We start from the raw sequence: 21,472 nt of genomic DNA on the forward strand, positions 1-21,472 counted from the left end.
TAGGAACTAATTGTTTTTAAGACATTTGTGTCATTTTAGCAATGAATGAAGTGACTATGTAACAGTAAACAAAAATACTACTAGAGCATGTAATATTCAAATGCACTTGAGTTACACTGCAATGACTTCTCTGTTGTGACACATATAAAACACAATACATCTGCACTAAAAGAATACAGTGGAATGTTTCATTAATGGTTCGTTGCTTAAGTAAGGCTCATTACAAAGCATAAATCAATAAGTGAAATTACAGTCTTGATCGGAGTAATTCAACTGCTCAAAGGCATCAAGTAACAAAGAGTCAAACTACATGGTTTTCTAAAACCTGCAAACCCTTCAACATATAAAAAAGATCTATCTTGACAGTTTTTAAAACAGAAAGTAAAATAGAAAAATGTATTTCCATTGCAAAAATAATAATAAACAAGGTAAAAATGTATTCTCCTTCACATAACAACGAAGTAAAAAAAACTAAACATGTTCAAGTATTACAACAAGGCAACATAAAAGGCAAATATGAAACTTCAGGGATTAACAGTAATACAAGTTTAAACGGTCATAAACAGGTTGTAGGTTGAGTCTCTTTCTAGCATTTACTTATCACATTTAGATATTAGCATGCATATTCACTGACAGGTTAAAACAGTGCTTAACATCAACATTTAGTTCAGTGTTACTATCAAGGTTTAAAAAGCAGAATAAAGACATTAGTGTCATGAAAATTAGAAGAAAGTATTTGTGTGTACATAATACGTAAACCTGTCACACTGAATTAAATGCAACATATGCATTGAAATTATGAAGTTTACACAAATTGATTCTACTTGTGTTTAATGAATAAAGCTCACTGAGAGACAGGTACGCAACTTCATAATTTCACTTGTGTTATTGCTTTGATGACCTGCTTTTGCCATTTTCAGTGTTATAACTAAGAGGTACCTGCTACACTAATTGACTAAAGGCATTTCTTTCAATTTCACTATTTTGTTATCTTCAAACTCCCTACCACAGCTAATTTACCATTTCTACGTTATAGAAATAGAATACCAGTTTGATTTGAAACAACCAACTCAGTGTCAGTCAGCAAGGACAGGAATGTCAATCTCAATGCCGGACATTTGGGAGCGTGTGGAATAGCGGTGCCCAGCATACCTCTGTGAGGGGGCGTAGCTTTGAGATGGGGCGTATCCCTGAGATGGGGCGTAGCTTTGAGAGGGAGCGTAACCATATGCATGTGAGGCTCCCACTTCTGAGCTGTAACCATCAGGTATGGACATCTGTGGCATGTAGACATGGGGCGGCATAGGCTGTGTGGGTGCAGGTTGAGGGTAACCAGATGCTGGGACAAAAACGGGGGCATCCAGAACAGCCGGAGGGAAAGTCTGGGGTGCGTATGTCACAGGAGAAGGCAAGCCGTTGGTCATAAGGGGCTGTGCGGAGAGGCTGTTGGTCATCGCAGGCCCTTCAGGTAGAGGTAGCCAGAAGGGCGAAGGCAGTTTTTTACACATGCAATACCACATGAACATCAGCATAGCAGCTAAGATCAGACCACCAGCACTGCCGATGGCCACATAAACCCCAAACTCTACGGCAAACAGATTATCGTAGCGCTCGTTAAGGTTACGTGTGTGGAACAGGAACCAGACGGAGGGCGGCATGGCGATGGCCCCACCTAGAAACAATAGCATCCCAGCCACTAGATGGCAGCCTGAGCTGTTGACCAAGCAGCGGGAGTTCTTAATGTCGTCAGGAGTTTTGGAGCAGCAAGCAGTTTTACACATGCCAGTGAGACAGAGCAGAAGAGCCAAGCTGGAAAACAGCAGACCTGTGGAGAAAAGAGTTTGATATCAACAGAATAAACTTAGGGCCCGATGATTTTCATGGTGTGGTGAATGAGGACAGAATCACCAGAACAAGTCATGAAAATCTAATTTACATTGCAACATTGGATGAATAAATGTAAAAGTAGAGCTGTACACTTTATCATATGGCAACTATGGACAATATTGACTATTGTCAGTGAATATTAAAATCACAAAAAGACTTATTTAATATGAAATAGATTTGGCACAGTTTGGTCTACTACACAATCTAGCATGTGTGATGTTCATGGTGTCTTCAGCATCTGCCGTCTCACTATATAGGACACTAAATATGAACTTCATCTCCAGAGCTGCTCTGAGAGTCATGTCACAAGTGTTTTACCATTTAATTCGACAAAACTATTGCAAAGGTTTGAAGTAATTGTTCACATTTCATTTGATTTCATTTTTAAAGATGCATTCAATTTTAAATTTAAATCTTTACCACTGTTTCCTAATTTCATCCATTTTCGGAAGGCCAAACAATGCTTTCGCACTGAAACGCACAACATCTCCATGACATAGTGACAACAATGCTATTCACCTCACCTTCTTTCTTTGCAATATGCCTTTGGGCAGCCATTATGCATATATTTCAAACTGTGATGTAGATGTTTGTGGAAGTAATATCTGGACTTTAATCAGTTCATTTTAGGCAGGTCTGGAACAGTGTTCTCTGTTAGCTAGAATAAAGCCCTTTGTGGAAGACTTTGAGCTTTGTAACTTTGCAGATTTTATACATAAACAGATACATTACACAATAAATACAAACAAAAAAAACATTAAAAAGCATCATATAGACTCTTTAAAATTTAACCATTAAAACAATTAAAATGGAAAACATGGAATTTGGGAAGAAAATACATTTGGTGAAAAGAATACAGCTTTCATAGGGCTTTATAAACTGAAAAATGAGTTCAATGAACCCATTATGAGCACCTACCAGCAGGTAAACAGAACTGAAGCAGTCTGAGGTCCAGCTGGTCTACTTTTGCATACCAGTCTGAATCAAAGTAATAGCAACCCGAAGAACCATCACGCAGCACACACTTGGTCCATAGGCCATCATACACGGTCACGTTTTTGGCATTGCGGTTGAAGGTGAGCAGGCGGATGGTTCTCCACTGGGGAATAAATGTGGCGATGGTCAGACCGGCTACAGACAGCATCGCGATGATGAAGGCGAAAGCATTGGTGGCGTGAATGTCACGACAAGACATGGCTGGAGTCAAGAAAAACTGGAACCTTGTGGGTAAAGGCACACAAAATTAAATTAGTAAATTAAAGGAGTAAAATGTGACCCTGGGAACTTTTGAATTATCTATTATCTAAGTAAGGAGAAAATTACTTTTAAAGTTGTCCAAATGAAGTCCTTATCCTTATATAATCCGTAAATATATTTACAGTAGGAAATTTACAAAAAAAAAAAAAACTTAATGAAACATGATCTTTACTTAATATCCTAATGATTTTTGACATACAAGCAAAAATCTATCAATTTGACCCATACAATGTATTGTCAGCTATTGCTACAGGTTTTACATTTAGTTATTCAGCAGATGCTTTTATTCAAAGTGACAAATGAGGACAATGGAAGCAATCAAAATCAACAAAAGAGAAATCTGCAGGTGCTATGACAAGTCTCAGTTAGCCTAACGCAATACAAGTAGCACGTGATTTTTTTTTATTATATATAACGTATATATATAATAAATAAAAAGAAAACATACAGAAAATAAAATGAACAGAGCAAGCTAGTGTTAGAGGCATATTGTTTCTATTTGTTAATCATATAATAAAATAAAACAGATAGAATACAAAAAAAGAATAGAGAATAGTGTTAGTTTTATTTAACTTTTTAAGAAAACAAGCAGTTATTAAACGAATAGAGTGCAAGTCTAAACTTTTTTTTTTTTTTTTTTTAAGAATAGAATCAGAATAGATTGCTAGATTTGTTTTGATGTCCAGGGTCACAAATGAAGACAGAAAAAGTTACATATTTTGAGTCACTTGCACTAGTTTGCTGCTACAATAGGCGTGTGTACTGTTTATATGGAGGATAATAAATCTACGTTTCAGCGTCTGTCCAAACTGTCTATGGTCTGTCATAACGAACAATACATGGCGGACCTCTGTTTATTGCTGTCTATCTATCAGAAGCGACTTAAAGTTGCATTTGTTGTGTTTCACGAGCTTGTAATTGGTGTTTTGATTTACGGTTTCTTTTAATTCCAGATGTGGTTTAGTTATGATTCATTCCAGCGCTAACAAGCTAATCTCAGCTAACGGCTAACGTTATGACAAAACCTGTTGCGCTTTAGTTTCATCCGAGTGACACTGTGAGGACCGGTACATCGCGCACATACCTGATTAACAGTAAACTTCAACGGACTCTTTTGATGATATAACGGTCATTTTCGCATAGAATCTGTGATTTTCTGTCCGGTTTCGTCGTGTAGTGTTGTGTTAGGGACTGTTTCTTCGGGAGCGCGCGCAAACTAGGCGGGTGCGGCGTGACGTCACATGCGCGCTCACATAGCATAAAGTAAATAAACACAAAGACAGGATAATTATTCCAATTAACAGTGTGCGAATCATAACGAGACCTTTTCTGTTGGTCATTTTAGTCTGTGTGGAGCTTCGTCTCAAGCATATCAAGTTGCATATTTTAGAAACTTCAGCAAACGCTAGTCAAAACGTTAATTTTCCACTTCTCCGTCATATCTTTTTCTAAATTGTTTTAACCATTTATTCACAATAAGCTAGATATCACATTTGTGAATAGGGTAGTCATATTTTTTTTATGTCAAATTCTGTATAAACATTAAAAATATATATTTTGGGTATAATTCAAACAACAAAACTGTAACATACTGTAACAAACTAAAAATATTGTAATTAATACATTTAGAAGTTTTAGACAACAAGTTTGCACAATACAATTTGACTGGCTGCATTATAGATAACCGATTCTGTGAGAAAATGACCAATATCACCAAAAGGGTCCTTTGTAACTTACTGTTAAATTAATACAATTTAGAAACTCCTGACAGAGATGTGTCTTTCTTATACAAACTGAACAATGAATGTGTCTCATCAAACTCACTAAGTGTTATGTAGGAGTGTTTGACACATATGAATCATATAATTTCGTCACATTCTTTCCCTGTAGGAGGAGGTTCATGTGCACATGATTTATCAGTCTCCTGGTTTAGACCCCCCAGAGGACTTCATTTCTGCAGGTATGAACCATTCTCATGTTCAAATTTAAAGTATTATGTATATAACATGAGTACACTATAAATACGAGCCCATGGGGGATAATTAATAAAGCAGAATGAATTAGATTTGTGTGCATGCACTTCATGCTCAACTGTCCATACTGATAGTAAATTTTTGTTTAAGTTCATCTGACAGAGTCACCGTTCCAGAACCCTCCACAGTCCAGTGCTACCCACAGACGGAAAAAGAGACAGGTGTGTATACTGTCTCACAACACTCATGGCTCATGGTTTGTGGGTGTGTGTATCTGTTAAGCTTTGACTATCTGATGTTATTTTCTCCCCATCTCTCCTACACTCATGAAATATTTACAGCAGGGCTGTGAACTCTTTATAGCACTAATGTTTAGATCAGCTGTTTCTCTGCAGTAAGCGTGTTTTGCATGCTGCAGGGTGATGATATAATATGATGCACTGTCAAATTCCTCACACAGATATCACAAAATCCACGGAGTGTTGCAGATGAGACCAAATATATAGAGCTGATGGTCATAAATGATCATTTGATGGTAAGATGAGTAACAGTCCATTATTCACATGATTAACCAACCTATAATTAACCAATTTATTATAGTTTTTTTTCTTATTTCTGTAATGCATTCATTTTATTATTTATTCACATTCATTTTTCCCAGTACAAGAAACATCGCCTTTCCGTTGGACAGACAAATAACTACGCTAAATCTGTTGTGAATATGGCTGATCTGGTAAGTTGCTAGTAATGTACATTTCATAGTCTTCTTTAAATAATTTTAACAATACACCATTTTAATAATTTTTAAACAGAATGCTGATCCTCATCGGTTTCTGAAGACAAATAGACCTTGTACAGTCTGACAGTACTGTCATGAGCTGCTTTATCTGCTTGTTTTTTCAGTCTGTCTGCCCTTGACAGTCACATAAACATCCCTCCATTCCTCTCTTTGTTGAGAGACAATTGGTATTTATCAGCTTCAGCCTGTTTTTCCAATATGTCAAACTGAGCTCTAGAATGAAAAACAAAAAGGGCCATCATTCTGCAGTCATCACAGGTGTCTGAGTGTAGATTCGGATTTACATGCAAGAGATGCACTTTATTTACCTGTTGTTAATAAAAATCATTTTTGTTTGTATCTGCAGTACTTCAAAGAGCAACTCAACACTAGAATTGTCCTGGTTGCGATGGAAACGTGGGCTGTGGACAATAGGTTTAACATCAACGACGATCCCATGGTGACATTACGAGAGTTTATGAAGTACAGAAGAGACTTTATTAAAGAAAAGTGTGACTCCGTTCACCTTTTTTCGTGGGTTATCAAGAAAACACACATACAGCAAACATTCGTTTTTTTAATCAAGTGAAACAGCATTTCTAATCAGTTTTCTCTCTGCATCTAGGGGCAACCGTTTTCATAGCAACTGGGGAGGAGCCTCATACATGGGCGGAGTCTGCTCACTCACTAAAGGAGGCGGAGTCAATGAGGTTAGTGGTTATGGTAATGCAAGACTCTTTTAATTAATGAAAATTCATTTTTACGTCAGTCTCAAAGGCTATTGTTGTTGTTTTTCCTCAAATGTGTTAGTATGGAAAGACTGAAGAAATGGCCATAACTCTTGCCCAGTCACTGGGACAAAATATCGGCATCTTTTCTGATAAAAAACGCATTTTAAATGGTGAGTGTTCTTATTTCCTATTTACACTTTTATATTTTTCATGTACATTCTTTGGCAGTAAACACAGCAGTACTCACACATACAGACTCTCATAGTGTCACTGTAATCCGTCTTTCACTCACAGGGGAGTGCAAGTGTGAAGATAAATGGTCTGGCTGCATAATGGATGATGTTGGGTAAGTTTCTAAAAGAGCAGATTTCCCAGATTTCCTAACACACACACATAACTCACTTACGTTTTGAGACCCTTTGGGAAATGCATGTTAGTCTTACTAAAACAGCCTGTCATGCTTTGTGCTGAGTCTTTGTTCATGTGTTTTGTTGCTTAAATAACTTTAAATTAAATGTAGTCAAAGTAACAGTGTTTGAAATTTGTGCCACTCACTGATCCATAACACTTTCTGTCAGGTCAGATGTTTTTAACTGGCAGCCAGTGAGAAACTATAAAAAAGATAGATTTAAACGCTAACTTTCATGAATTCCACTAGGTGGCAGTAAATAATTTGGCTTCTCAATTCATCTGTCTCGGTGCTTACTCATTTCTGTGTCCTGTTTTCATTTTCTTCGGAACCTCACAGACTCTTGATGGGTGGGAAAATAAGCATTACAATCTGTGAGGATGAATCTCACAAAACCTTACACAAAATATGCACATTTTACCCTAAAATCAATTCCTTATTACTGTAATATGCCAAAAATAACCTCATTCTGATTTTAATAATTATGATATAATTATATAATTATTAAATATAAAATATTTATGAAATTATTTTATATAATTATTATTTATTTACTTTGTCATCCATAATTTGTGCTGCATTAAATAAATTTTTATTGTATTACAATAATAAGAATCACAATTGAGTGTTACACAAAAACTTTAGGTTACTTTCAGATTAATGTAAATGTTAATAATTATCAAAAAAAATCACATTTTTTATGCCAAACATAGTATTTTTCTTTTGACATTGGGTGTGAAAAGGACATTTTTGTTAGATTGACATATGAACTCCTGTGCAAAATGTCATGAGAAAGTGTTATTGATCATTTTAGTCCAATTTTCTCAGTTTGGCTCATCACTGTTGACATTTCACATGTGGATTTTGACATTTCACTGTTCATGTTTCAAATTTGCACTAGCTCTTTTTTTTAAGCAGTCTAATATTCATAAACAGTGTTTTTCAGTGTCAAAGTGAAAATTTGTCTCAACAGAATAGCAAACAACGACTCATAATTCATATATATGCTTAAAACATTCAGAAATGTTCACAGTGGTCATTCAAGAAATGCGTTGATGTGAAAAGATCAGATACGATTGATGCGATAGGTGATTGTTCATGTCACAGTGTGCGTCTGTGTGTGTTGGTTTGTCTTTATCCGTGTGTTTTAATACCTTTTGCGTTTCCCCTTGATCCCGAATGGGACAGCAGGTGAGCAGACGCTTGGCTGTGTCATGCTACTCGCTCGTGTCCTGTCGACCAGTCAGCTGCTGAGTCACTTCGGCCCCTCACTCCATCTAATAGCATTCAGTCAAGAGAGAGATATAGCAGAAGCTGCATTGTGTTGGAACATTCTGCAGTTTCCTGTGTGCTCTCTTTTTTACTGGTTTTTAATTCAGCTGATAACTCATGTTTGTTAAAAGAGGATTATTGAGCTCCTCTCAGTTTAAAGGGGTCATATGCATGTCAGCTTGATCGTATTAGCTAAGATTTCAGTATTTTCCACCTCTTGGAATTAAACAGGCTTTCTTAGGTTTGCTGTCAGGTCTAATATTGTCTGAACTGGTCCATAATTAAATAAAAAGCCTTTCTGCACAAAAACAATCCACACTGAAATCAAGTTGGCGTCCTTGTGTGGTCAAAACTATAAGGATCGCATTACTAGCTGTTTTTAGTTTCTTTTAAAGAACATTCTTTTTGGAATGTAGAGGAAACTTTGAGTTCCAAAACTTGCAATATGTAACTTTTTATAAAAGGAAAATTAGATTTTCTGTGATATGACCCCTTTAAAGTGTTTAAAAGTGTCTGAAGTCATTCATACTGAACAGAACGATCATGATTTCATGCTAATGCCAAATGTCATAAAGCCTGTGTGACACACACACACACACACACACACACACACACACACACACACATACAGCCTACCTCTAAACACAAAACTCTGCTTTTATAATACAATCAGATAATCAGAATTTCAGTAACAAAAGTGACTGACATCTCATCTGATGTTTAATGGCTTACTGACAGGACGTTAGCTGAAATTCACACCAGCACTCACACCCTCCGTCTTGCTGTTTGCTTAGCTTCTCAAATAAGACTTCTTCTCTTCACAAATCATGTTTCTGAACACATATATTAGTCATTAACTCCTCCTTTGAACCTCTAAACTGAATATCATGTGTAGAAGATCAAAACCTGAGAGAAAAAGTGTTGTAATCACCACATCGAGCTAAGCACTTTCTCACTATCAGGAGGATATGGGACTAATGGGACAAAAAGTCCAAACTTCTGAGTATGAGAAAGTCCTCTGGTTTGAACATGCACATATGATGTAGTTGGGTTGTCTTTGATATATATGTAGATATCCATCATTTCCTGAAAGTTACAGCACACTCTTACGTCTCATGTTAATAACACTAGTATCAATGGCCTTTCAGACAGACACGCTCATGTTGATCTGTCTCTCCATTGATGGATGTTTTGAGAAGTTTATTTTTCGTGCGGCCTGCATGCATGATCTGATCCACTAATTCCAGTGTTAATGTGGAAGGATGTTTTGTGTTCTCTGTTTTCCCCCTTTAAGTGTGTCTCCCTGCTGTTAACAATCCTGTGAAAATGTCTGCATCACTTTAAAATTAATTACCCATGCTCAAGCAGGTAAGACCGTGTGCCCTGATATTCCAGGAACACACTGCGCGTCTGGTAAATGAAGAGTAAACACTCACACACGGCATAATGTGAGATATGCACTTATTGATTCTCAGCCTCCGGTTAAGGCTTCTTGAAACTGCATTGTTGCTGATTGTCACAGATTGGAATAGTGCTTACTGCTTCGGAATGATCTCTGCATAATGTTAAGGGCTGATGCAGGCTGAGCAGAGTTCAGCATTCTTGTGCGATTTGAGAGTACTGCCACATTTCTGTGGATAAACTGTGATTTGCATCTAAGGGAGGATGTAGTGAATGGATAGATAAAAGAATGAGGAAATAAAAGCTTTAAAAAGTGTCATCAGGATCAGAGAGGATTCACAAGTGGTTGGGTATTTCAGACCAGGGTTTCCCCAAACTAGGTTTATACTGTAGGTTTAGGGTGTTCATAAGAAAAGATGTAAAATAAATAAATAATATTTGAATGACCCATATTTTAGTGCATGACTAAAATATGAGAATAAAAAAGAGAATAAGACATTTATATGTGCTTTTATAAGTACTAATTAACTGCTAATAAGCAACTAGTTCATGAGAAATGGTCCCTAAAATAAAGTGTTACTATATATACTTTTAAAATAAACATTAAAAACACACAAAAAAAGACTTGACTTGCTTACATAATCAATATATATATATAACTAACATCAGAGAACCATGAACATTCATATGTGTTGTTAAATTATTGATATGTGACCCTGGATCACAAAACCAGTCATAAGTCGCATGGGTATATTTGTAGCAATAGACAACTATACATTGTATGAGTCAAAATTATTGATTTATCTTTTATGCCAAAAATTATTAGGATATTAAGTAAAGATCATATTCCATGAAGATATTTAGTAAATTTCTTACCGTAGTATATCAAAACGTAATTTTTGATTAGTAATATGCATTTCTATGAACTTTATTTGGACAACTTTAAAGGCGATTTTCTCAATATGTATGTTTTTTTTGCAGCCTCAGATTCCAGATTTTCAATTAGTTGTCTTTCATCCAAGTATTGTCCAATCCTAACAAACCATTCATCAATGGAAAGCTTATTTATTAAGCTCTCAGATGAAAAATTACCCTTCTGAATGGTTTTGTGGTCCAGGGTAACATATAATCAATTAAAATCTCAGCCGGTACTTAAAGTGAATGTTTTGGGTCAGAAGGGGTTCATCTGACAAAGAGGTTTGGGAATCGCTGTTTTAGGGCATAGACGTCTTCATTTTCGTAAACTTTGTATTAGGAGCACTTCTTGGGTTTATTTGCCTCTTTGAGATGAATTGCTTGTTGTGTTCCTCATTTGTTAGTCGCTTTGGATAAAAGGGTCTGCTAAATTGTAGATATGAATTCATTTAGCAACTGTTATTTATATACACTACACATCGAAAAAGTCAAGATCTGCCTGTAAACACAGGGAAATGACTGATTCTTACAACCTACAGTATTTTTAACAAATCTGGTTGCTCTGGCCATTGTGTTGGTTTGTAAGCTGTGTTTTATTGTTCTTTGTGTCTGAGTCCTGCCCTCTGCTTGTCCGAATGAAACAGAGTCAGTAGCCACGTAAACATTTCCCCATCTAACCAGACTGATGTTTACAGGACATTCAGTGTGACCAGTTCACATTAATCTTGCTCTTTATCCCAAGCCCTTATTTATTAGTAATAATTTGCTCCCATGAGAACTTTTCAACAGTGACCATGTTTACATAAATATATTGTTTTGGAATTTGGTCATATTCTGATTATTTAGAGTATATGTCATGTAAATGTGATTTAACTTGATTGTCACAAACCAATTTGAATAAGGCAGCTGGCATTTCCCCGTAATAATGGTAAATTCTTTTTATTCGTAATTGGAATATCATGTTCATTTACATACACATATAGCCATAGAAAATGTATTCTATGTTGGTAAGGGCCTCCAGAATTTCCACACAGGAGTAGTGGGAAAGAATCGGCATATCTTAGTTTATTTAAAATATGATTACATGTGCAGCATTCTGGAATTGTTTTCAAAATAAGAAAACAATTATTTAATAATCAGAAAACAATGTGCATGTAAACGTGGTGACTGAGGTAAGAATTGTTACTATTCAGTTTAAGCTCTAAGATACTTTGATTAGCATTACAAACACTTTTTTTAATAGCCTGTCTCAGTGGTTGTGTTAAACAAAGGGCGTGGAAGTAAAGTTAGGCAGTATAACTCTAGTGCCTTGTGGTTCTCTCTAACAGCTTCTACTTGCCCAAGAGATTTTCTGACTGTAATGTGGAAGAGTATCATGATTTCCTGAACAGTGGAGGTGGTGCGTGTCTCTTCAACAAACCATCGAAGGTAAACCCTCTTCAGTTCTGTCTGTGTGTTCATGGCAATCACTTTGCTTAGTATGTTACCAAACCCACACAGAATGTGCTCCCAGAGAACTCCAGAAAATTTGCCAGGGATTTCCACAAAATTTAAATGCTTATCATTCGTTTAGGGTCATTTTCAAAGAAATGTATATTTTTAATTCAGAAAGAATGCATTAAATTGATCAAAAGTGACAGTAAAACATTTTTATGATGTTACAAAAATTGTATTTAAAATGCAAAAGATTTCTAAATGCAGATAAATAAAGATAAATAAATGCAGTTTTTAACTTTATATTCAAAGAAAAAGTTAGAAATTCACAGTATCCACAAAAATATTAAGCAGCACAACTGTTTTCAGCAAGAATGATTTTCAAAGGATCATGTGACACTGAAGACTGGAGTAATGATGCTGAAAATACAGCTTTGCATCACAGGAATAAATTACAAAGGATACATTTTAATACTATTCCAGAATTTTACTATTTTACTGTATTATATAAGATATAAGTATTAGATGTCCTTTCAGTCACTCTACTTGTCTTTTTTTTAATTAAATTTTGTACTGTATTATCATGACAAAACGTAGTGCCAAACTGTTTGCTTTCTAATTGCATATGAAAACAATATATCTGCATAATAATAGTGCTATAAATTAACAAATAAAAATAACATAACATTTCTGTTCTGTAGCTCTTGGATCCTCCAGAGTGCGGAAATGGTTTTGTGGAGGCAGGAGAGGAGTGTGACTGTGGAAGCCCAGCTGTGAGTGATCTTACATCAACATCATGATCACATTAATCTGACACTTCTTATGTAATCAGTTTTTTTCCTGTCTTTCTGCAGGAGTGTGCTAGAGAAGGAGAGAACTGCTGCAAGAAATGTATGTTGACTCAGGGAGCCAAATGCAGTGATGGTCTCTGTTGTAAGAACTGCCAGGTAGGCGCTGAGTTGTACCTTCTGTAGCCTTCTGTTTGTGTGTGTGTGTGTGTGTGTGTGTGTGTGTGTGTGTGTGTGTGTGTGTGTGTGTGTGTGTGTGTGACTTTTAATGATCATTGTGCTGTCTCCATAGCTGGAGTTTATGGGTGTACTTTGTCGTGAGGCTGTCAATGATTGTGACATACCGGAAATGTGCACTGGGAACTCCAGCCAGGTGAGGGCACTGTTACGTACATCTTACAACACATCATACAGCAAAGGAATAGAAATAGTAAAAAAAAAAAAAAAAGAAAACCTTAAATGCTTAAAATGTACTAAATCTCAGACCATCCAAAATGGAGATGAGTTTGTTTCTTCATCTGAACAGATCTGGAGAAATTTAGCATCACATTACTTTTATTTTTCATTCATATTACTTTCATTTTTCATCATTATTTTTTGCACCTTAATCTTTTTATTCTGTTTAATGGCATGGCAGTCATTTAGTAATCAAGATATTGCTTCTGGTTCATGTCAAACACTTTGCATTATGGGATACACTATTGCATTTAGTGTGCTCTGCACACTATCCTGTGCACACATCCTTCTATACCTTGTATATATACTATGTATGTACTACATGTTTTAAAAACAGTAGATAGTATTCCATTATAAATTACTTTTTTTAATGAACGGAGTAATCTAACGCGTTATAATTTTCAAAATAGTAATTAGAGTATAGTTACAAGCCGAGGTCTCTATACTTTAATGCCGCGTTTCATTGCTGACAGAATGCAGTGTTTTATAATCTAGAGATAGTAAAAAGGATGTAGCGCATGTCGAGTCAAGTGCCAGTGGATTAGAGACCTTATCCCACAAGACCCGACACAGAGACTCGTGTGTGTGCCGGATTCGAGAGAATAAAATGATTCATGGGACTCCAGTAAAATAGAAATCTAAACATAAAATATGCATATAATATTATAAACATATAATATTCATCTAGCCTATTGCACAAAAGCAACATGAACTAATATAAAATATAAATGATTAGCAGGCGCAAGTGTATGCAGAGTATCTATTTAGGCTATAACATGTGTTTGCAGCATTGAGCAATGCAGTGCTGAAATTTGGATGCTCACGTTTCCGTTCATTATAACACACGAATTGTAGACATTATGAAATATTAATTATGCATTTATTTATTGTGTTATAACAGAGATTTGTGAGATTGCGATGAACTGAGATGTCTTTTAGAGATTATAAATGCAGTGCTCTTTGCTTGCATTCTGCCAAACCATGCACGCACCAGCCTTTTGCTTAAGTTAAAAATAACAGTGTTCTGTGAATGTTGATGCTTTAATAACAAATATTTATCGGGAGCGTGTATGCTGGGATTTCATAAATTTCATAGAGAAAAAAAGTAATGTAGCTAGTAATGTAACTAATTACTTTTGAAATAAAGTAATCAGAACAGTAACGTGATTACTTTGAAGTGTAAAACTAAATATATTCTTCACAGTGTCCTCCAAACCTGCACAAGATGGATGGGTACACATGTGAGAAAGATCAAGTGAGTTTATATATATATATATATATATATATATAATACAGTAATACAGTCATAATTTAATATTCATTATTTTACTGTCACTCTAACCTATTTGTCTTCATTTCAACCCATTCAACTCACTTTAGGGAAGATGTTTCAATGGCAGGTGCAAAACCAAGGACAGACAGTGCAAATACCTCTGGGGAGAGAGTGAGTGACAGTGTTGTTTTAATATTATTTATAAGCCTTTACATTGTTTATTATTATTTTGTTTTGTTTTGTTTTTCTTTTTACATTTTATATTTCATTTTAATTTTATAATTTGAGCAGTTTTGTTATGTGCTTGTGTCATTTTTATTAGTTGAATTTGTTAGTTTTTTATTAATATAGTTGTTTTTAATAATATTTTAATGTGTTAATTTTTCTATTCTATTTGGCTTTAATTTATTTGATTCATTTTAGTACTTAAACATTGATTTAAGTAGGTGGTTCTGATGTAATTTTGATTAGTGTGATGCTTCTGTTTCTAAAGAAGCAACATCGGCTGATAAGTTTTGCTATGAGAAGCTCAACATTGAGGGCACAGAGAAGGGCAACTGTGGACGGGACAGAGACACCTGGATTCAGTGCAAAAAACAGTGAGTTTGACAGTCATACCACACTGATGGGGAAGTTACTAAATAAGAGTAACATGCTTTCTATACCACAAAAAGTGTATGTGTTTGTCTATTAATACATAATAGAAATTCTTTTTAATGTTTTTTCTAATTTATTATGAAATTACCTTAGTTTTATGTTCTCTATCTAGACTAAAACGTGTGCATGTGTGTGTATTTAGGGATGTACACTGTGGATACCTGCTGTGCTCCAACATTTCTCCTGCACCCAGACTAGGAGAGTTACAGGGAGGATTGACATCTTTCTCTGTGGCACAGCACAGCGCCTCTCTGGACTGCAGGTACACACACAAACACACACTCACTTCAGCTTTCAATATGACTAATTTTCCTAAAGTAAGTTTGAATGTTTCAGTGGAGGGCATGTGCTGATTGACGGCGACACTGATTTGGGATACGTAGAGGATGGAACGGCGTGTGGGACTGATCGCATCTGCTTTAATCACAAATGCCTCCAAGTGCAGGAATTCAATTTCAGCACGTGCCCTGGCACCAATGAAAGGGTGATCTGCTCCGGACATGGGGTGAGAGATTGTGTGTGGTGTGAATTGTGACAGTTGTGTCAGCCGCTGATCCACTTTTCACATGCACATGTGTCAAATGGCATGAGTAAATTTAGAAGAAAATTAGAACTGCTTTATGATGTGAATTAGTATTTTCTTATGTATTGTGAAAATGAATGTGCCAAATAAAACTAAGTGGGGGGAAAATGACCTGACAGCTCTCCGTCAAACAGAGAAACTTCATATTGATAGAAAAAGAAACATCACTGTGTTACTTTATACACACTGTGTAGTACATACTACATAAAAGTTACAGCTAAATGTGACATTGTAATAGGTTTATGTGAAGATTCACTTAAATTAAAAGTTACAAGAATGTAAATGTTCTGTAATAGTTTAGGCCTAATAGCACAAATATTACAAGTAGCTGTATTTATATATATATTTTTTAAATCTAGAGGCATCAGTATCAGTATTTGTATTGTTGATACTGGCCTTCATTCATTGTACTTAATAAAACAAAACAATAAATGTTGTTAATCATTAATATTTAATGAATTGACAGCACTAATTTTAATTTTCAATATTTTTTATAAATGTACAAATAATAAAAAGTCAGTAATAATTGTCAAAATGTAAAAAATAAACTAATTTTTAAATAACATAAATCATACTTTGGGCCAGACTGAACTCTTCCAAGTACTATATTTATATTTGGTTATCGAATATGTTTAAAATCCCTGATATGTAATAAACAATTCAAGTCCCTGCAACTTCTTTCATTTAGTGAAAGATTTAGTTAATTGCTGCTGTGTTTTGGTTTATCGGTGTGTGTGTGTTTGTGCTGTAGGTGTGCAGTAATGAGCTCAGGTGTGTGTGTGACCTGGGCTGGGCAGGTGAGGACTGTAACTCCACCTCTCCTCTGAGTTCCCTGCTGGTGCGACCTACAGCCAAAACATCAGGTATGCCAAACTTTCACATTTGCTGAGTCTTCACAAGAGGATGACTTGCAGAACCAGTTCCACTGTTTGGAGAACCTTTACCAACACGCATTAAAAAGCATCTTATGACACAAGTCCAAAAGAAGCAGACATCCAATGCCTACAGCTTAAAGCTTTGCCATGTCTGCACACATTTCAAAAGTCACTTGTATTAAATGGATACATAAATCGATTTTACCACTAGGAAGGTGTTCTCTTGAGCACAATATAAAACAGTGGCACCAGCAATATTAACACATTGAAGGATTTTATTAAATCATTTTCACTTATGTAGTGAAAAACAGCTTAGAATTGATTGATTATTTACACAATTTTTACATTAACTTAATTCTTAAATTAAACATTTTGCATCTACTTGACTGTTAAATTTGGTCGTTTCTGTAATTGCAAACAAAAACAATGGTAAGCCATTTCAGAGCAAATTCATAAACATTTATTTAACAAATATATTTAAATATATGACGGCTGAAAATCTCAAGATTCATACGTCTGTTGTTCTTCTGTTCTGTTTTCATATTCATGTTCAACAGTTCATTCACCACTTGCACACATTTCACACGCTTTTAATTTCTCTTTTTTTCTCTTTATTTTATTTTTGTTTCATGGCTTTTGTTTATACGCACTCGTTCATTGTGGACAGGCTCATGTCTTTTGCTGGAGTGACAGTGAGTTTAGATTTGAGTTGTTGTTTGTTGTCGTTTTGTCGTTCACTAACCCCATCATTCCTCCGTGTTTCTGTCTGAATGAAAGCTGGCAGTGTTTATCTGCTGTTCTGTGTTGTTATAAACCTTGTCATATACCCTGTTTTATGGATTTTATTTGAATGGATGCCTTTAACATACAACCTCCGTGGACAGAAAGAGTCATAATCTTTATCTAAATCTTTTTTCTAGTTTCTGTCTATCTGTTCTTATTCCAGATTAATTGTGGCATGCGATCAACTCCACAAAACAAACAAGAAATTTAAGATTCTGTATCTAAAATAAATATAAATCATGTTTACATACAGATTAGTTTTGGTTTCCCCAGATGATTGCAGGTGAATGTTGACTGTGTCTACACATTAAATGCTCTGTTCCTCTGACAGGAATCATCACTACTAACATCATCATCGGGGCCATTGCGGGCTCTATCCTGGTCCTTGCACTGATTCTAGGCATTTCTGCATGGGGATACAAGTGAGTCACGTGATTACAGACCCCTCACTAGCAGAAACATGATTAAACTTTACTTAAAGTGATAGTTCTATCAACATTTACTCAGCAGAAGATGGGCTATTATTAATACTATGCAACGTTTGGAGCAAACAGCTTATTCCATATACAGAACCAAATGATATATACAGATTCATTCATTATTATGCTTTTCTTTTCTAACTGTGTATTGTATTGTTGTCTTTTCTCCCCTTTGAAGGAGCTACAGACAGCGTCAGTATGTTGAGTCTGAAGTACACAGAAGATTCTGTCGGTTTGTCTACCCTTTTCTTCATTTTATTACTGTTTTTATGTGTTGTGTGAACGAGTGGAAAATTTAGAATTATTGCTAAGGTTATTATTATTGCCCATATTTCTGTAATTAAGGATTTGAACAAGCTCCTTAATTTATGTATTACATTTGCCATGCAAACTTTTGGGTAAGTGAGATTTTGTAATGTTTTTGAACGAAGTCTCTTATGCTCTTCAAGGCTGCATTTATTTGATCAGAAATATAGTAAAAACAGCAATACTGTGAAATTCTAGTACAATAATAATAAAAAATCATATTTCTGTTTAATATATTTTAAAAAGTAATTTATTCCTGTGATGCAAAGCTGAATTTTCAGCAGCCATTACTCATTACTCTAGTCTTTAGTGTCACAAATGGTAGTGTAATGTGTATCATTTTCTAAGTGATCAGATTTAAGTTTTCCCAGCTCAGTTTTCAGAACAAACCTCCTTCGTTTTGTCAGTCAAATGCCTCCGGGTGATTACGTGAAGAAGCCTGGAGACGGTGATTCCCTGTACAGTGACATGCCGCAGGGCGTGAGCTCAAACTCCGGCAGCAGCTCCAAGAAGAGGTCTGCTTACCTGTCTCATCTCCAGATCAACACCTGCTCTTTCACCCCCTCAATCCCTTCCATCAGCCAAAACATCTGTCTGTTCGGCTTCAGGTGTGCTTCATCTCCATCTTCATCTTCATCGCTTTGCCTGCTCTGCTAACAACTAGTGTAAAAGTTTACCTTGAGAGCTCAACAGACTTAATGGAGTTCCCAAGTATGTTTCATTTAAGTATCAACTTTGTCTCGGATGCTTCCGGGGAAAGACTTTGGTGACCTAATGAGACATATTGTGAGATAAAGTAAAAGCTTATAGCTATGAACGTAATGTTGCTCGGACATAATTTGATGAGAAATGCTAAAGTTCATACTTAATGCATCTTTGCGAAACTGAACACAGTTTGAGAAATTGTGATCTCTTCTCAAACTCTAGATGACACATGTGAGATTAATGGGGTATATTCCTCTGAAAAAAAACATCTCAGAAGTCAGTCACTTGCAGTCATTTGCGCTGGGTTTAGTCACATTGCTATCCAGGAGATCTAACTGAGATATTAAAAATATTATTTTTTAAAAAAGACCTATATTATTAAAAATATGAAATAATTTCAGTGTTATTTGGCATAGACTTCTTTAAAATAATCTGTGCAGTTCCTTCTACAGGACATCATTTTTTTGTCAAGACTTGCAGGTTTTTATAACTTCTTTGATGACTTCTCCGTTGCAGGTTTGTGCTCAAAACTGTCTGTTTTTGTCTTTCTCTTGGTTATTGTTAAAGTCCTATCAGGCACTTGTATCATTAATACCGGGACAGTAAGTAAGTCAGTGTCTTCATGGTGTCCATCTCCATGATCTCATGCTCATCTTGCTCATTTCAGTGTGTTTGTTCTGCTTATCACAGTGGTGTGGGTCATTCCTGCTTTACATTATCCTCTGATCTCTGCAGTGTTTTAAAAATGATACTGTAGTAAGATGTAAAGTAATAAGAAAGAACTTTAAGGAAGTACATGACATAATTTGAATGACGATAATGATTTTGTCAAGAAAATGAAAAAAAGTGAAGTTGTAGTGGAAGTGGAAAATCTATAAAATGATAATAAATTATGACAATATTTCAAAGACAAATTTTGATTGAAGGAAGAACCCCCTGCAATATTGCTTTAAATGCATTTGGCATGATAGTTTGCAGCACACAGAGATATGGGAAAAACACACACAATTAAATGTGTGGTAAAATAAAGCAACAAACTGGTATGATGTCTATCTTTAATAACAGTGAGTAAACATTAAAATGTACTGGAAGGAAATACACTGGAAAACTTAGTAGGAATGAGCCACATGACGTCTTTGCCATTTGTTTTCCTCATACAGAACCCTTTTAATATCTGTAACTGCATTTAATGAGCTTCAGTGAGAATTTCTCTGTTCTTTGGTCTGAAGATCTAATGGTCTTTCTCACTCCTGGAGTGAAAGAATCCCAGATGCCAAGCACATCTCTGACGTCTGTGAAAATGGAAGACCCAGGAGCAACTCATGGCAAGGTAACGCACCCATCAACACATCCACTCAAAATGGCAGAGCTTGCATCAGATTCGTCTCAGCATTCATATCATGTGTTCTCCTCCTCTGTCGATTCAGGAAACGTCACAGGTACCCGTAAGAAGCTCAAGGGAAAGAAGTTCCGTCCTCGCTCCAACTCCACAGAGTAAGAGATGCCATAAAACTCTATGCCATTTGTCATTACTACGGTCCAAACAATTTTACTGAAAAGTGTTTGGAGTAAATGTTGGTTTGTTTTTGGTGTGCATTGGTTTAACCTCTGGAAATGGCACGTTAAAACTGACCTGCACGTCTGTCATCATCTGTAGGAACACAACATTCACTCTTGATTCTGATTTCAGTCTGATGCTTGTTTCTACACCTGAACTTTTTTTTTTTCAAATGCATGTGACAAACTGACCACAACTAAAACAAAAAACAACATGCAGCTGACCTACACAAATACTACAACTTTATCTTGAGCAAACCATATTCAGAAGTGCATTAGTAAGCAGCATTGCACTTCTGATATGTGCTTTACCGTTGAATAGTTTGATGCTTGTGAAAAAGTTATGCTTAATTTAAAGGAACAGATCACTGAAAAATAAATCATCATTCACTCATCATGTCATTCCAAACCTGTATGACTTTCTGTTGATGCTTTTATATACTAAACAACTTAATGATAAGAGACTGTTAAGCTATTAAGAAGTAACTTAAAAAATAGTCCGTATGACTCATACACTATATTCTAAAGATATTCTATATTCAGATTATGTATTTATGTACTACTTTATGACTCTTTTTAGTATAAATAGTGCAAGTAGTGTGTTCACACTGAAAATTCCAAAAAGAAAAAGTGCACTTTAAATACCCTGATGATGCACTTAACCGAAAAAAAAACAAAACAAACGTTTCATGCACTAAATTGGTTAATTTATTAATTAATGACTAAATAACCTCATGTAATTACACTACATGGTTGAGTACATAGTGTATACTGTAAGTTCATAGTAATGTATATAGTGCCTCAGTTACTTAATGAAGTGATATTAGGAGATCTTAATTTAATTCTAATTACTGATAACCTTAATCTCTGCAATAACTCTTAAATCTAATTTACATACATCTATTCAATCTTGATGCTTTAAGAAATATTATATATTGTAGATGTATTCGTTT

The 21,472-nt window shown here is 35.4% G+C and overlaps 2 protein-coding genes across 6 annotated transcripts in view; one reads left to right on the forward strand and one right to left on the reverse strand.

Moving 5' to 3' along the window:
* Positions 1–21,472, forward strand: part of adam22 (ADAM metallopeptidase domain 22) — a 52,161-nt gene that overhangs the window by 26,068 nt on the left and 4,621 nt on the right. For 3 of the 5 annotated variants that reach the window (XM_059568338.1, XM_059568337.1, XM_059568339.1), the window contains exons 7-29: positions 5,035–5,104; positions 5,268–5,338; positions 5,578–5,652; positions 5,779–5,850; positions 6,263–6,429; positions 6,521–6,605; positions 6,706–6,796; positions 6,921–6,972; positions 11,952–12,051; positions 12,759–12,830; positions 12,912–13,004; positions 13,138–13,218; positions 14,506–14,556; positions 14,682–14,745; positions 15,068–15,173; positions 15,374–15,493; positions 15,568–15,736; positions 16,566–16,677; positions 17,804–17,894; positions 18,130–18,183; positions 18,665–18,865; positions 20,192–20,292; positions 20,390–20,456. In XM_059568338.1, the coding sequence (XP_059424321.1) occupies positions 5,035–5,104; positions 5,268–5,338; positions 5,578–5,652; positions 5,779–5,850; positions 6,263–6,429; positions 6,521–6,605; positions 6,706–6,796; positions 6,921–6,972; positions 11,952–12,051; positions 12,759–12,830; positions 12,912–13,004; positions 13,138–13,218; positions 14,506–14,556; positions 14,682–14,745; positions 15,068–15,173; positions 15,374–15,493; positions 15,568–15,736; positions 16,566–16,677; positions 17,804–17,894; positions 18,130–18,183; positions 18,665–18,865; positions 20,192–20,292; positions 20,390–20,456 (2,165 nt within the window). The remainder of the gene's footprint in view (positions 1–5,034; positions 5,105–5,267; positions 5,339–5,577; positions 5,653–5,778; positions 5,851–6,262; positions 6,430–6,520; positions 6,606–6,705; positions 6,797–6,920; positions 6,973–11,951; positions 12,052–12,758; positions 12,831–12,911; positions 13,005–13,137; positions 13,219–14,505; positions 14,557–14,681; positions 14,746–15,067; positions 15,174–15,373; positions 15,494–15,567; positions 15,737–16,565; positions 16,678–17,803; positions 17,895–18,129; positions 18,184–18,664; positions 18,866–20,191; positions 20,293–20,389; positions 20,457–21,472) is intronic. The other 2 variants (XM_059568340.1, XM_059568341.1) reach the window with 1 other exon arrangement.
* LOC132158805 (claudin-12-like) lies at positions 432–4,374 on the reverse strand. Its single transcript, XM_059568388.1, has 3 exons — positions 4,229–4,374; positions 2,806–3,107; positions 432–1,825 (listed from the first exon to the last, which is right to left on the reverse strand). Exons 2-3 carry the CDS (start codon positions 3,080–3,082, stop codon positions 1,077–1,079), a joined length of 1,026 nt encoding a protein of 341 aa, XP_059424371.1. The 5' UTR covers positions 3,083–3,107; positions 4,229–4,374; the 3' UTR covers positions 432–1,076.

The sequence above is a fragment of the Carassius carassius genome, chromosome 15, assembly GCF_963082965.1.
Source record: "Carassius carassius chromosome 15, fCarCar2.1, whole genome shotgun sequence".
Lineage (NCBI taxonomy): Eukaryota > Metazoa > Chordata > Actinopteri > Cypriniformes > Cyprinidae > Carassius > Carassius carassius.